General features: G+C 31.4%; 3 protein-coding genes across 5 annotated transcripts; 2 read left to right on the top strand and 1 right to left on the bottom strand.

Annotated features, from left to right (window-relative positions):
* Positions 1-45: 45 nt before the first annotated feature.
* Positions 46-2,856, top strand: LOC116767374 (probable nuclear transport factor 2). 3 transcript variants are annotated; one of them, XM_032657663.2, is made up of 5 exons: positions 46-312; positions 562-630; positions 775-873; positions 1,005-1,117; positions 1,860-2,219. In XM_032657663.2, exons 1-4 carry the CDS (start codon positions 196-198, stop codon positions 1,113-1,115), a joined length of 396 nt encoding a protein of 131 aa, XP_032513554.1. In that variant the 5' UTR covers positions 46-195; the 3' UTR covers positions 1,116-1,117; positions 1,860-2,219. The 3 variants fall into 3 exon arrangements, with proteins under 3 accessions (XP_032513554.1, XP_061383416.1, XP_032513553.1); XM_061527432.1 differs by lacking the exons at positions 1,005-1,117; positions 1,860-2,219 and adding an exon at positions 2,637-2,856; XM_032657662.2 differs by lacking the exon at positions 1,005-1,117 and having other exon boundaries at positions 52-312.
* On the bottom strand, positions 2,281-7,236 carry LOC116767373 (uncharacterized). Its single transcript, XM_032657660.2, has 7 exons — positions 6,919-7,236; positions 6,538-6,677; positions 6,270-6,429; positions 5,745-5,963; positions 5,514-5,672; positions 4,674-4,808; positions 2,281-4,375 (listed from the first exon to the last, which is right to left on the bottom strand). Exons 1-7 carry the CDS (start codon positions 7,057-7,059, stop codon positions 4,226-4,228), a joined length of 1,104 nt encoding a protein of 367 aa, XP_032513551.1. The 5' UTR covers positions 7,060-7,236; the 3' UTR covers positions 2,281-4,225.
* A 584-nt stretch (positions 7,237-7,820) lies between these two features.
* LOC116767386 (transcription initiation factor TFIID subunit 2) lies at positions 7,821-15,813 on the top strand. The gene is made up of 19 exons (XM_061527462.1): positions 7,821-7,992; positions 8,068-8,121; positions 8,260-8,423; positions 8,804-9,020; positions 9,264-9,496; positions 9,763-9,940; positions 10,026-10,295; positions 10,584-10,724; positions 10,815-11,095; positions 11,184-11,423; positions 11,595-11,844; positions 12,103-12,265; positions 12,345-12,514; positions 12,591-12,804; positions 13,049-13,250; positions 13,754-14,012; positions 14,449-14,592; positions 14,965-15,093; positions 15,393-15,813. Exons 1-19 carry the CDS (start codon positions 7,948-7,950, stop codon positions 15,606-15,608), a joined length of 3,570 nt encoding a protein of 1,189 aa, XP_061383446.1. The 5' UTR covers positions 7,821-7,947; the 3' UTR covers positions 15,609-15,813.
* The last annotated feature ends 438 nt before the right edge of the window (positions 15,814-16,251 follow it).

Genomic DNA, 16,251 nt, shown 5'->3' with positions numbered 1-16,251 from the left:
ATCAGGAATTAATATAAAAAGTCAAAAATATCAAAAGAACATTCCCTATTTTTGCATAACACGTAGCAACACTTAGAACCGTTTGCCATTTTTGCGGTGTTAAAGGTATGTTTGAGGCCCCAAAAAGGCCTGCAGTTTTATAATTACGTTAATTATATCAGATTTGTGGAAATTTGGGCCAAGTAATTTATACCAATGGCATCTATGGCACTAAACCCACAATACGATGCAATCGGAAAAGGTTTTGTACAACAATACTATGCTCTGTTCGATGACCCGGCACAACGAGCAAATCTAGCTAATATGTATAATGTGAGTATTTTAATCACTCTCGTAATACACAATTTCTATTTCATATGTAAATGATTGGATGCATAAATTAATATTAACCATTATTTTTAGGTTATTATTATAGATCCTCCCGCCTACAGATGATCCACACATTTTATCTTTAATCACAGAAATTTTCAATTAGAAAATAGGCTCAATTCATTTTTAAATAAAATTTCCATTATTATTAATGTGTTTTGGTTTCCAATCGCTAATACATTGTTTTTTTAGGAAACATCTTTTATGACTTTTGAGGGAGTTCAATTACAAGGTGCTGTTAAAATAATGGAAAAACTAAATGTAAGTTATTGTTTTTTTTTTTGGTATTTTCTTCTGTAATTTCTAAAACTTTCTGTTACTTTAATTGTTTGTTATATTTTTTCAATTAAGGACTAATAACTTAAGACATTAACATTTACTTCAAATTTTATGTATAAATTTCAGAGTCTGACATTTCAAAAGATTGGTAGACTAATAACCTCAGTTGATTCCCAGCCCATGTTCGATGGAGGTGTTTTAATTGATGTCCTCGGTAGATTGCAGGTAAGTTTGAATATATGTTACATGCCATCTTAACTTATTCTTACATTATTACCTCAAATTACTATAACAATTAACTATACAGATAATAAATATTTTAGTTACTTTAAACTTAATATCACTGCTTTACACAGACCGATGATGATCAACCACATGCATACTTCCAAACATTTGTGTTGAAGCCAATAGGAATCTCATTCTATGTTGAACATGACATGTTCAGACTGGCTCTTCATGATGTTTAAGGGTAATTAAGTAGGCATGTGTATGCTCATGGCTTTAATGCACAATGTAATTAATACTTTGTGTTTTTGAGTTCTTTTATCTGAACACATTCTATAAACCCATTATTATTTCAGTGATTCTTATCAATTTAATTTAATATTGCAATAATGTATTGTTCTAGCATAAAATAAAATTATGAAATTGTCTGTATATTAATAAGTTATCAACAAATACTGTCATATGCACACTAAAATGATTGTTTAAATTTATAATTTACACAATTTTCTCCAATGTGTGCTGTGTTTATAATAGCTTGTGTTTTTAACAAGATCTTGTTATTCTGAAAAAGATAATCACAATAATAATTTGTATGTTTTCTATCAAATTCCATTTTCTTTAGAAAACTGGATTTTGCTTTGATACTAACTAATCTATGTATATTGTAGTAAATATTCATAAATTTTTAACGAACTGTTTTTTTTTTTAGTATTTGATTGTTGTTTAATTCTCTGCCAGTCGCATTTTATATGGTCCCAATAGTTTTTTAGTTATGGTAATTTATATTAGTGTGTCCCTCATATATCACAATTTTTAAATATAAAACGATAAGACCTAAAGTAAATCTATACATCTAATTTCTTATTGCATGTATGTCATATAATATGATTTTCACTTGTAAATGTCACAAGTCCATCGAGGGTTTGTGATTGGCACTGCTCATGACCATTATACTATATATAATTGCATTGTTGTTTGTTTTGCAGTGTGACGAGGACCCTCCACATCCATACATGCAAACATTTGTTTTAAAACCACTGGGAGACTCTTTCTTTGTTCAGCACGACATATTCCGCCTCGGCATCCACGACGTCGCTTAATTTATCCGAATTGCGATTTACGTAAAGGTTATAAATTATGACTAACTTGCTATCATAATCTGCTTGTTTTGGTTATCTAGGTGTAAGATGCTAGTTTGTCCACTACCCACTAAATTCCAAATGTTAATCTACATATTTGGCAAATGTTTTGGCTTCTGAAGTACAATGGATGGCTTTTGGAAAGCGGACTCTTTTCAGTTACATGTATACATTTTATAAATAAATACATTAATTATTTTTTTATAACATTTTTATTACCTTTTTTGTATCAACAAGACCTATTACATGGGGAAATAAAACAAATATAGATGCTAGGACAATCATATATTAAGTAATAAATAGTCAAAAATTAACAAAAGAACCACTGAAAACAGGTACATTTTTTTTTTACCAATCTCAGAATTTAAGTTGCAACTTTAAATCCTTAGACTCTACAAACACTTAAGTTATTTGCATGCACTACAATGAATTACATACAGACTCATACCAACAAATCCAACTTGTCTAAGTGAATGACTAGTTTGCAGAATTACTCTCACATGTAACACTGTCTTCCTACACAACTGTTTCATGTAAATCCCTTTAAAGCAGTTAATAAATGAAATTTAAGATTTATTTATACAACAATATAAACCATCTTTCTTATTGTAAGTGGGATTTCAGATAAAACTGCTAGGAGGAATACAATATGTCTATCTTAGGTGTTGAAGACTACAAGCAGAGATCATATCAGACATGGCTAGACCATTTGGTCTCATAACTTTTGTGTTTATGTTTGTACAAGCCATTTAGCCTCTGTATTCTAACACTGTTTCATTAAAATTATGGAATAATGTATAGATAAATCAATTCATCAATATTAAAATATGTTTTTTGTAACAGACTGATAGACTTTTTTTTTACAAAATATTATTCTATAGTTATACAATTCAATATGAACTCTTATACACAATATAATTAAGATCGTTCTTAATTGACATTTCACCACCAATGAAAATATATCTACGTAAATTTAACAATGAATTCGTTTTTACAAACAATGTTTTGTGAATGTGAAATGTTCTTGCGTTAGATGAAAATCATCGAAATCATGAACGACAAATTTTATTGTCAATTAAAATTTATTACAGTTTAGTGAAACAGTGCTAGATCATATCAGTTTCCCGCCAATGATATTAATAGCGATAAACACTAATAGTAGTAACATAAGTAAAAGTTACTCAAATTTACGCTCACAAAGCTATTAATTGTACGTTCGTCGTGGGCCTGAGTTTAAAATCTATCACAAGTAATAAATACAATTTGGTCACAACCTTAAAATGTAATTATAATTATTTAAAAATATACAACAAAATCAATGAGCAGAATAAACATATAAACATTTAGATATCAGTAACTCAAAGTGAAGTACAACTGTTCAAATCGTCACATCGTATTTGGACTAATGTTGTTTAAAGCATTCATTGTTAAAATAAGAAATGTAGTGTTTAAACTTAAAAGTGTTGAAGTCATAAGTCAAGCTGTCAGACGTCAGTTGTAAAATTTACATTCGTAGTACAAGGATATTATACAGATTTGTTGAGTTTCCACAAGTTGCTTTTTAATCTATATCTTTTTGTACCAATAGACAACTAAGAGAAAAAAGAAATGAGACTGGTAGATAACCAGTGGCTTTTATAATTTTGATAAATAAATATAAAACATTGAAAATGGCAATTTCTTTTTACTTACAAATATTTTCACAACTTTTAAGGAAGTGATCCCATATGTTTATTTTCCTAACATAAGAGCAGCAATTGAAATTCTAATTTTATATCAATAATATATATTGTAATTTTTAAACTGAAATTAATTATTATTAGGAAGTTAATAAAAATTCTTGAGCATTGATCAGTAAGTACAAATTATCAAACAAATATTAATTCACATGTCAATTTACCATAAAATGTTAACACAAAAAAAAAACTATGAAAAATAAATAGCGCAGGTACAGATTTATAGTGGTAGGGAATAACCACAGAAAGCAAACGGATTAGTTAAAATTTTTCTTCCATCACAATCCCTTCTATATTCATTGAGATATATTTTCACTTTATCCCAGAGCTATTGAGCATAATGCATTTTCCCAATGTAATTTCAAACTGCATTTAAAAACCGTTTTATGGGACGCGGCGCCATTTTGAAAAAAGAAAAAACTCAAATAGGAACTAAAAATACTTGAAGATCGTAAACTCAGGCGGTGTCCATTCTGTTTATGAGTTGTACTTCTTTCGTCTGGTGCCAGGGACGACTCCTCTAAGGGACCGCATCGCCATCGCCCGGTTAAAATGTCTTTGTGTCTTATGTTCATCGTCTGTGCCGCTGTCAACTGATGATAAAATGACAAGCAGGACACCCATCACCTGAACATTATGGAAATTTATTATTATTATGTTATATTTTTGTTATGATTACAAGTTATAATTATTTATTTCTGAGGAAAGCGCAAATTTATTGAATAGACATTTTTGATTTTAAGATAATATTTTTGTTGTCAGTTGTGTGACTCAGATCTCGTTGGGAAAATTTCAGTTTTAAATCAGATGTATGTATATTTAAATAATTCTATAAATAGTGCCTATTATAGTGGTACTAATTCACGTGTATTCCGTTCTAAGTTCTCACCCCATGGAGCGCTATATATTATTTTTATTAACTTACCAGACAAACAATAATAAGTATGGTGTACACATGAACCGAAGCCTCCGGTATGTTCTCAATGTCCTTGAGCGCTATAAGCGCGGGCTCGAAGTCCGGCCGCAAGTCCAGCGCGTGTTTCAAATGTACAGCTGCCTCCTATAACCAATTAGAATATTATATTTAGGACATTTAAACATAAACCTTATGTAGGTTTTACATTACTTATTATTTCTTAAGCGTAGTCAAGAAAAGGCCGATTTTTTAACGACTATATTCATCTATGAAGTAGGTTAAATACTTGCACGTAACTCGAAAATCAAGGGACCATTTTGACAAGTTCTTCATAATTGAAACAAGCGCTATTAATGCTCGTTAACAGAAATACAAAAAATAAAAATGTGAGTGATATAAAAAATTAAAGTGATAATTAAATAAGCTTTGAAATTTAAATTGCTGACGTACATATTGAGTCCAAAAAAATTATATAAACGTCAATTACAGAATTATACTACATACCTATTAGATTTAAGGATTATTTAAACCAATTTGTTAAAAAAAAAATGCCCGTATAATGTACTAGTAAGAAAAATGTGTACATAAAAGAGACAAACAAATATACCTTAGAGTATAAATAGTATTTAATCTTGTTACAACTTATGAAATAGGATTTAAGTTTTTTTTTATATATTTTTAGAAACATGTTTGTGGAAACCATTTAAAAATACGTAATAATACGCAACAGAAATCTATAACTATTGAAAATAGTATGTATTCTGTAATATGAATTTTATTTACATCATTCATATAACGTTGAACCAAGTTATGTAATCATCTGTTCTGCTTTTAATCAAAACAACAAACCTGATAATGTCCATATGCTTTGAAAATTTCTCCAAGTGTGAAGTATTGTTGCCAAGCACTGCGGTCAGGCGGTTGTACTTCTAGCGAGCGACGCGTCAAGTAGATCGCATCGTCTAAGTACTGAAGTGTAAACAGTACTCTGGCGAGATTTAACAGGACCTAATAATACATAAACAATTAACATCATCAATAAATATAAACTTATTGTTAATTGAATTTAAGTATACATACTTCAGCATTATAAGGTGACACAGCGAGTGCCCGTCGGAAGCACTCAATGGACTGTCTTGTGTCACCTTTAATTCTCCAGAAGTTCCCAATTTGGTTGTAAAGTTGAACTGACTTTGGTTTCTCTCTTTTGGCTTTCTTGAGCCTCTTTTCTAAAGCATTTATGTCTAATTCTGTCACACCATTTTTATAGGATTTCTTCTTTGTAAATATTAGGGCAACCTACAATGATGCAAGAGATATTATTAAGAGTAATTTGGCTACTTAATGTAAGAACAATATAAGCTAATAATTTTTTAAATATTCAGATTTCAAAGTCCTACAAGGGGGCTTAATAGTCTGATCTGAATAGCAACTCCAGTACCCTAGAACACTTGAAGGTGGAATCTTTTATTACTAGTTTGAAAAATAAAGACATAAGATTGTTTATCACGACTTTTAAGGAAATATTTTATTAAGATACCATTATTACACACTATAGTATAATTTGTATATTATTAAATTAAATTACTGATTAATGCAATTTACCTGAGGTTCAGGTACATTTGGGTGTCTATGCCGTCGGGCAACACCAACCAAGTTGTCATAATAGGTGAAGTTAACTGATTTGCCACAGTCTAAGTACTCATCTTCTATATCTGTGACATTTGTTTCTGTTGATGTCTCTTCACCATTTTCACCATTAGACCTATTAATATATATATAGAAGTAATTGACAGTTAAAATCAGATCATAACCATATAATTAATCTTGTTTTAAAAGAGTGAAGTAACTATGAACATGATTTATAAATTACCTTTGTTGTTCATACATCTGACAATCAGTACAGAACATATCAAAGCCATGTTTTGTCCATGTATTACCATAGTAAACTGTTGATGTTATTATATTGAATACTTTGTCGTTCTCATTTATTTTTGGCTTATCTGAGTCGTCCTGCAATGGGATACACAAAAATTTACATTAGTATGAAGTCCCCATTAAAATTTTTTATAATAATAATAATAATAATAATAATAATAATAAATTTACATTATTGATTATGTTTATGATAAAAACCCTTACTGTCAAGGATAACAACTTATTTGAATAGAAATGTAGTCCGACTGATGACGATTTATAATACAATATTGAATATAAGACTGATTATATAAAACGTTTAAAACTAAAGACTTACCTGCGACAGTGTGGTACCATCAACAATTTGACCTTCTTCAACATCCAATTTCCAAATATTTGATGTGCGAGAATTAGTTGCGATTATTTGAAATGAAAATATATACAGAAACAAACAAGTCAAGTATGGTGAATCCCACATAATGACTGGTTAAGTCAAAAGTAAACATGTAAAGAGCTTTAATAGTCTTATTTATATCAAACTTTCACTAAACACAATTTATTTAAAACACATACAATCAAGTTTCTAAGAATCGTAATTGTAACCTTCCCGTGCCTTCCTTCTTTATTTTGACAATTAAGAAAACACAGAATCAACAACATTGAAAGTTCTGACTCTAGTGGACATTTAAGGGATTCATGATATTGTATTGCAATTCCTATTGAATTTTCAAAATAACTAAAAAGTATTTTAGTAAAAGGATAAAAATAAAAGCATATCCTAACTTTTACATGTGTACCAAATGTTTTGTTCGTTTAATTTGTTTATATATTTAGTAATTAAATTATTTATTGATAAAAATATAATACTCTTTTAAAATTTATATATAGTTTAATAAATAAATGTTGTATTTATGACTCATATTTATTTTTGTTAATTTTTTTTTATCGATATAAAACATCAAATTTAAAGATATTTTTCACTTGGGGATTACAAAGAATGTACATAAATTACGTTGAAGTGAAATGTAATCAATATCTTTATATTGATATCCCCAGATTTTAAAACTTTGTGTTAGAGTGATTACTGTTAAAAAATAAAATAAAAATTATACTCATAAATTACTAAAATCAAATTTAACTTATATTTTAAAAATTATAAAAACTAAATGACATTAAAATTAATTATAAAGTAGGTAGGTATCTACACAACGAACTGACAAGTGACATTTTACTATCTATAAAACTACAGTTTGTAAATTGCTGAAATACAAACAAACGCGTGGAAGTAAATGTTGAATACTAAGTTTAAATTATTTAGACTACTTTAATTTTTAATTTATCTAAATGGCATGATAGCTACATAAATATGAAAAAAGAACGTACTGGCGACAATTGTCGCCCATTTAAATTATAAGTATCCTCATATAAATCCTCTCGTATTTAATGTGAGAAGTTGATAAAACATTTTATTATTTTTTCCTTTACAGCCCATCAAATTTTGAGCTTAACAGGAATAAGCTTTGAAAGAAGAAGTGTGATAGTAAGTAAACAATCTTACTCATAATAAAATTTATTATTATAATTTGAGTTTTCTACTTACATATTCCAAAAAATTATATACAACAAGAAAATCTTTTTTATTTGTGCATTTGATAATATTAAGAAATGTTTCCTATAGGGTTTTGTTGAGTTAACAATAGTACCCCTAAAGGATAACTTAAGGTATATTCGCCTAAATGCCAAGCAATGTCGTATATATCGTGTGTGCCTAAACGACCAGTATGAAGCCAACTTTCAGTATTTTGATCCTTTCCTTGATATTTGTCAAAGTGATGCCAACACGTAAGTATTTTCAAAATATTATTGGCTTCTATAATACTATTATTAACACTCTATTATGTTTTTAAACTTAAAACAAAGTTATGTTTAGACTTGAATTAACATTTGATTAGAAATCGATTAAATTTTGACATTATCACGATTTACATTTGTAATTTCTGGAATAATTCAACTTTATATAGCAACTGTAACACAATATTTTTGAGGCTGTGGGTTTTGCATCTTAACAAGATGATGAATTTTTATTTCATATTTTCTATGTGAATTTAATTAGTTTCATAATTGTATCTCTTTTAAATAGTCTCTTTTAAATGGCTTATGAGCTGAAAATGAGTGCAGCGCACTTAACCATATTTTTGTCTAATAATGGGCATTCTTTACAGGAGATCCCTCGAGGTGTTTTCTCAAAACCATTTATCAGCTGCACAAAAGACAGATCCTGATCACAATTCTGGTGAACTCCACATACAAGTTCCAGATGATGCTGCCCACTTAGTCGGTGAAGGAAGGGGTTTGAGGATTGGCATTGAATTCTCTCTTGAATCCCCACAGGGCGGGATGCACTTTGTGGTTCCAGAAGGAGAGGGAACTATGGTTGAGGTAAATATTTTTCCATCTCTTCTACCCATGATCATGGTTGCTGCAAAGTAACCGAAACGTTGTTAGTATGTAGTTTGAAAATAATAAAATAATGCATAGTAATCTGAAAATATTGTTTTTTTTTATATGAATACTCTGGAAAGTCTTAGTTCTCATTAAAATTTAATTATTTAAGATTAACATTAATTGCAAAATTCATTATTGTGTTTGTCTTTGAGCTTTCATTATAATGAATTGTTTCAGAAATCAGCACATATGTTTACATACGGCCATTCAGCACGACTCTGGTTTCCTTGTGTGGATAGCTTTGCTGAACCTTGCACTTGGAAGCTTGAGTTTACTGTAGATGAGACATTCACAGCTGTGTCTTGTGGGGAGTTATTAGATGTAGTGTACACACCTGATCATAGACGGAAGACATTCCACTATGTTGTTAATACTCCAGCCTGTGCTCCGAATATTGCGCTGGCCATTGGGTATAAACATATAATAATATTGACTATTATTTTGTTCAAGCTAATGAATGATTTAACCTGTATTCAGATTATTAAGATGTATATAACTGGAACCTTATAAATATAGGATGTGCTAAATTATAACCAGTCATAAAACAAAATGTCTTAAAGTTTGTATATGCAATTTTTATTTACAGTGGTGTGAACAGCAAAGAAACTTAATATAATTATTATTTTACTTGAAATAATAAAACAGTTAAAGAGTTGTTTATATTTTTACTTTTCAGGCCATTCGATACCTATGTTGATCCACATATGAATGAAGTGACACATTACTGTTTGCCTCATCTCCTACAAATTCTCAAGAACACTGTGAGATATTTGCATGAGGCCTTTGAATTTTATGAAGAAACACTATCTACAAGATATCCTTACCCGTGTTATAAGCAAGTGTTTGTTGATGAGGTAATTACTGAAAGTTTTTAAATCATTAAATCTATATATAAACTTTGTTTTTATTAAAATCTTGTTATTTATATAAATCTTCCAGACGGAAGATGATGCAACGGCATACACAACAATGTCAATACTTAGCACGCATCTTCTTCATTCAATTGCCATCATAGATCAAACATACATCAGTAGAAAGGCCATGGCCCAAGCTGTGGCTGAACAATTCTTTGGCTGTTTTATAACTATGCAGAACTGGTCCGATCTGTGGCTTGCCAAGGGTATACCTGATTACTTGTGTGGTCTTTACTCTAAGAAGTGCTTTGGTAATAATGAGTACAGATATTGGATTCAACAGGAATTACAAGAGGTTATATATATTTGTTTTATTTTGATACATGTTGTTTCAATTGTTTCATAAGTCTTAAGTAGTACTACACTGCAATTGAGGTGTACTTATATAGATATATATATATTTTTGAATTGTTCAACAAAACCTTTCTGCCTTAAGTTATTTTTGAGTTTCAAAGCAACAGCTAAGTTATCTTTTTATGAGCTGTTTTATGAACTGACTTTGAATCGTCATTACCTTGTTCTCACTTGTACTATAAATTTCCTTAAGTTTAATGGATATTTGATTTATGTGTTTAATTTGCAGGTGGTGAGTTACGAAGAGCATTATGGTGGTATAGTCCTCGATCCATGGCAGCCGCCAGCAAGCGGAGCTCGTGTTGAACCCAAGGACGTTTTCTATTTCCCTGTCAGAAATGTACACACCATGTCCCCTAGATATATCGAGGTCTGTATTTGTATTGGATCCAAAAATCCTTCTCATTACGACTATCCTTAGAGTCTTTAGAAATATGTTTCATGAATTATTTTTTTATAGGTAATGCGAAAGAAATCCCATCTGGTATTGCGGATGTTAGAACAACGAATAGGCCAAGAGCTGTTGTTACAAGTATTCAATAAACAGCTTTCGTTAGCAACAAACGCAGCAAACACAAAAATCGGTAGCGGTTTGTGGGGACATCTGCTTTTATCGACAAATTTGTTTGTCAAAGCTATATTTACTGTGACTGGCAAAGATATGGCCGTGTTTGTAGATCAGTGGGTTAGAACGGGCGGGCATGCTAAGTTTCAATTGACTTCCGTTTTCAACAGGAAAAGGTAGTTATTGCTGTAGGAAATGTAATATAAGAGCTATCTTAAGTTTTTGCGAAGATCTTCATTCTATTTTTTAATATTTTTTTTTCAGAAATACAGTTGAATTGGAAATTCGTCAAGACAGCGTTCATGAGCGTGGGATCAGGAAGTATGTGGGGCCTCTCTTAGTCCAACTACAAGAATTAGATGGAACTTTCAAACATACTTTGCAAATAGAAAATACTGTTGTAAAAGCGGATATCACGTGCCACAGTAAGAGTAGGAGGAATAAAAAGAAGAAAATTCCATTATGCACTGGAGAGGAAGTTGACATGGATTTATCTGCTATGGAGTAAGTACGTTGATAGCAGAGTGAAGGCATTAGTCGCAGAACATTGACTAATTCAAAAGAAATTCAGCTTGTCTATTGTCTAAGCCTGCTCTCAGCACTATTAATCGAACTTGAATGCATTAACTTTATTTTTTAAATTCATACAAAATAAAATAATTCTTAATATTTTAGTGACTCACCAGTACTATGGATTCGGCTGGACCCAGAGATGTCCCTCTTACGAAGTACAGTGATATCCCAACCGGATTACCAATGGCAGTACCAATTACGTCACGAACGTGACGTCACAGCTCAAAGCGAGGCTATAGACGCGCTCCACAACTACCCCGAACCAGCTACCAGGAAGGCCTTGACGGATATCATAGAGAATGAACAGACACATTATAAAATCAGATGCCGGGCCGCGCACTGTTTGACTAAGGTGAGTGACGTCACTGTGACGTCAGAAATGTACAAGTAACCTAGGTGAGATATCATAGCTTTCGGACGAACCATATAAAGGAGTACAATTAAGCAGTCCAACAACTTTAGTCATAGTAGAAGTAATAGCCTATTTCAGTGACATGATACTAAAAATGATATAAAAAATTCCAATATTAAGTAACTAAATATACTATATATATATATATATAAATTCATAATAAATACATGAGTTATATATACTCTTTATTTTTTGCAGGTTGCTAATGCCATGATAAGCTCGTGGGCGGGACCGCCGGCTATGTTGACGATATTCAGGAAAATGTTCGGATCATTCGCCGCACCGCACATCATCAAACAAAATAACTTCGATAATCTACAACATTACTTTTTGCAGAAAACTATACCTGTTGCTATGGCCGGTAGGATACTTCGAAATCCGCGAAATCCCTAATTATTAATTTAATTTTTGTTATTAATTACATCGTGATGTTTTTGCAGGTTTGAGAAATATCCATGGTATATGTCCACCGGAAGTCGTAAGATTTCTATTGGATCTGTTCAAATATAACGATAATTCAAAGAACCACTTCTCTGACAACTATTACAAAGCTGCTCTAGTCGATGCGCTGGCTGCAACCATAACTCCCGTCATATCTGTTTTACAACCCGTAAGTTTAACTAAAACATATTTCTTTTAAAATGCACCATGAAAATATAATAATTAAATCAAACCTCTGTACACAGGGTGCTCCAATAACCGCGGAATCGTTATCAGCAGACACGCGTTTGGTCCTCGAAGAGATAACGCGCGTGTTGAATCTGGAGAAGGTGCTGCCGTGCTACAAAAACACGGTGACAGTCAGTTGTCTACGAGCTATCAGACGTTTACAGCAGTGTGGTCACTTGCCCAGTATACCCACAGTGTTTAGAGCGTACGCGCAATACGGGCAGTATATAGGTTAGGCTTTTAATTAGCACGTTTTGCATATTTTTTTTTTACTCGAAAGCATTTCAACACGTTGTTGAAAATGTAAATAAGTTTTATCTCTGGACGAGCAGTGAATAAACGCTTCCTTCCTAACAGTGTCAATGTTCTTTATTTACCTAGCTATTTAGAAAAATAGGAATGTAAAATAAAACGCTATTTTTAAAGATATTTAATAATTGCAAAGAGAATCCTAACATAAAGATCCGAACTGCAGATGTGCGTTTAGCAGCGTTTGAGGGTCTAGTGGACTTCGTACGAGTGGACGGCAAGCCAGAGGACCTGTCGTATCTGCTGACCGCTATAGAGAACGACCCTGACCCTGGCGTGAGGCATGGTCTGGCGCGACTCATGGTCTCAATGCCGCCCTTCGAGAGAGCTCAGAGACATAGACTTGACACGGAATCCGTCGTTCATAGGTGGGTTAACGTTTGAGAATTTGTATGACACCGGTCGGGACTCGACTCCTTACCAGAATATACTCCTGATGCTCTTTTAACTGATTTCTTCCGTTGACATGGTGCTATGACATAGATTTGACAAATAATGGACAGGTGTAAAAAGGATTATAATTCATATTTGTGTAAGAGCCTACATATTATGTAACAATTCGTATGTAATTAGGATATTGTTTAAACTTTAATCTGTAAAAATTATATACAGGGTGTCATTATAACGACGATAGAAATTCTCATTCGGCGTTTCGATTACTCCTCAAGTATATTTTTATTACTCATCTCGGCGAGTTAGGTTAAAAATTTAAATGAAATTAGAACTGCTAATTTATCGACTCTTAATAATATTATAAAAACGAAAATTTGTATTTAATAGTCCTTGCATAATGTACAATAACACATTCTGTCCGAGTTATCAAAGTTATCGCTGCAATTATATAACAGAGCAAATAAATCCTCTGCCCCAGATTATGGAACAACATAAATAGTCAATTATCAAATGATGCAAGGTTGAGATGCGATCTCGTCGACTTGTATTACACGCTGTATGGCCTCAAACGACCTATATGCGTGCCCTTGCCCGAAATTCAGGCCATGATGAAACAGATGCATCACAAGGAAAGAGAAAGACTTGACAGAGAAAGAGAACGAGCAGAGAGGGGGAGGGAGAAGGAGAAAATAAGAGAAATGGACATAAAACCGGTTATCAAACAAGAAATTGAGGATGTAAGTATTATGTAGCATTCATAGTATAATACTATAATAACGATATTATTATGACGTTTTGTTTGTTTTCAAACAAATTGTGACATAAATATTGGAAACGTAATAAATTTTTATTATTATAAAAATAAGATAAAGTACTGCTCTCATAATGTATTTGAATACATAACATTTAAAGTCTACAGATTATATAAATTTTATTGGATAAGTTGTGATATCTTTAATATAGTGAATATAGAAGGTTTAAAGGATTTTTTTTTTCAAATATAATAGTAAATTTTTTTTATATTTATTATTTGAATTGTTTTACTAGGCTGACAGAAACGGTATTTTAGTTGCTGTTAACATTATTAAAAAATAGATGTATAATAAATATATAATATCAGTAGTTTTTTAATATTACATGGATTTTTTGTTTTCATTTTTTTTTTCTATTCAGATACCTGTGAAAGATGAGTTAGATATGGGTTTAGATGAGACGATGCAAGTAAGTGAGTTACCAGTACCGGTGTCAAGCATTAAGGAGGAAGATGACAAAATTGATGTCACAACAGTCCATGAGTTGCCGATCAGGGTTTACAGTGTGAGTTGAATATTTATCTCTACAAATAAATCAATTTGTAATATAATAGTCGATATTTTTTATGCATATGGATGTGTAAAACTGTATGGATAACAAATTATTGCTTTCACTGATATGAATAATATAAAATAACTATTCCTCATAATACTTAATATATACTCGTTGTTATTATTTGTTGTTATTATAAATAATTTAAAGTATGTATAATATCAAAGACAAGTGAAATACAAAATTTTATAACGTTTGACAGTCGGTATTATATATCAATAGTTAAGTACTGCTGCTATTTCGATAATCGATCCAGTTAAAAAAACCTTTTTAGGTTATTTATTTGTTAAAAAAATGTAATTCTAACAGAAATGTTATTTATAGGACGATTCCAAACGCGAGTTTTCATCAGATAATGCGGTTCCTCTTCCCGGTATTCCGGGCTCGTGTGGTCCTGTGGGCTTCGAGCCGGGAATGTTTAAACTGGAGAGAGATGACCCAGCTGCACCGAAGGTAAAAAATAATCAGTTAATATTTTGACTCCCATTGTTTCAGTTAATGAAAAAAAAGGGTACAGGTATTGGGACATGAAAACAAAATATATGGGCTATGAATAATACATTATTTGGTATATATGTTTATCATTTGGAAGACTTATGACGTTGAGGCACAAAGTAAAAAATAAATATCCGAAATTGACTCTTAATGTTTGTCTTTGCCAAATATGATTTGACTCGGGTCAAAATATACTCACACCTTACCGACTTCTAACATCCGTAAACTGTTTATTTTACTAAACTAATCATCAACAGGCCAAAAAGAAGAAGAAGGAGAAAAAGAAGCACAAACACAAGCACAAGCACAAACACAGCAAAGAAAAAAGCAAAGACAAAGACAAGCTGCCGCGTCCTCCCTCCACAGACACGCTTCGTATTAAAGAAGAGACGAGGGAAACGCTGAGTTCATTCAGCTCAAGTCAGAGCCCCTCGGAAGATATATCATCAATGCCATCTAATATGAGTTTCTAATTAAAAAGTTATTGCTTGTTTTTTAATTTTCGAACTACCCACATTTATGTCCAGTAACGGTTTACAATTTGAATTTAATTCAAAACTACTGTCGTATAAAATTCGGTATTCGACAAAAATTTTTTGGGATTTTTATTTATAAGAAATAAATTGTAGATTTAATATAATTAATGTTTATGGAATAAAATATTACCTAATAAGTGTAGATATTTATTTTATTTTATCCACATTCCGTTCTACGTAAAATATTTAAAGGAAAAAATATATTTTAATCTATTTCATACTGACCAAAGTTTACAAATTAAGTCCGAGTGTTTACTGATTTAATATTGCTTATTGGGACTGAGTCGAACAATTATCTTAACAAGTGAATAGTGTTCACAGTTGTGACCTCTTCTGCCCTAAATTGTACTTGGTAATATTCCTACCAGCGATATTTTAATACGGTCAGCATCAATCTTCATACTCTGGGTGTACAAGTTATCATAGCTTTCTTCGACGCCTATATTTGTTGATAGACAAATGAAAAACCTAATTATATATCTATGTTTACTCCAAGTTTGCATCTTTGCGAAACGTTTCCCGTTACTCACTCTATAACTTCCGTTAAAACTATGATGTGCGGAGATTTATCAATGAAAAA

This window comes from Danaus plexippus (genome assembly GCF_018135715.1).
Source record: "Danaus plexippus chromosome 9 unlocalized genomic scaffold, MEX_DaPlex mxdp_26, whole genome shotgun sequence".
Classification (NCBI taxonomy): domain Eukaryota; kingdom Metazoa; phylum Arthropoda; class Insecta; order Lepidoptera; family Nymphalidae; genus Danaus; species Danaus plexippus.
The sequence above is the reverse complement of the archived record's forward strand: the minus strand, read 5'-3'. Positions and strand labels throughout refer to the sequence as shown.

Bases quoted from the DNA above. Each gene is read 5' to 3' on its own strand.
- LOC116767374 (XM_032657662.2), top strand. From the start codon at position 196: ATGGCATCTATGGCACTAAACCCACAATACGATGCAATCGGAAAAGGT. The intron at 313-561 runs GTGAGTATTTTA...TTGTTTTTTTAG, and splicing joins ATCTAGCTAATATGTATAAT to GAAACATCTTTTATGACTTT. The intron at 631-774 runs GTAAGTTATTGT...TATAAATTTCAG, and splicing joins AAATAATGGAAAAACTAAAT to AGTCTGACATTTCAAAAGAT.
- LOC116767373 (XM_032657660.2), bottom strand. From the start codon at position 7,059: ATGTGGGATTCACCATACTTGACTTGTTTGTTTCTGTATATATTTTCA. The intron at 6,678-6,918 runs GTAAGTCTTTAG...ATCCCATTGCAG, and splicing joins ATGGTACCACACTGTCGCAG to GACGACTCAGATAAGCCAAA. The intron at 4,809-5,513 runs GTTTGTTGTTTT...AATTGGTTATAG, and splicing joins AAGCATATGGACATTATCAG to GAGGCAGCTGTACATTTGAA.
- LOC116767386 (XM_061527462.1), top strand. From the start codon at position 7,948: ATGAAAAAAGAACGTACTGGCGACAATTGTCGCCCATTTAAATTA. The intron at 7,993-8,067 runs TAAGTATCCTCA...TTTTCCTTTACA, and splicing joins ATTGTCGCCCATTTAAATTA to GCCCATCAAATTTTGAGCTT. The intron at 9,021-9,263 runs GTAAATATTTTT...GAATTGTTTCAG, and splicing joins GAGAGGGAACTATGGTTGAG to AAATCAGCACATATGTTTAC.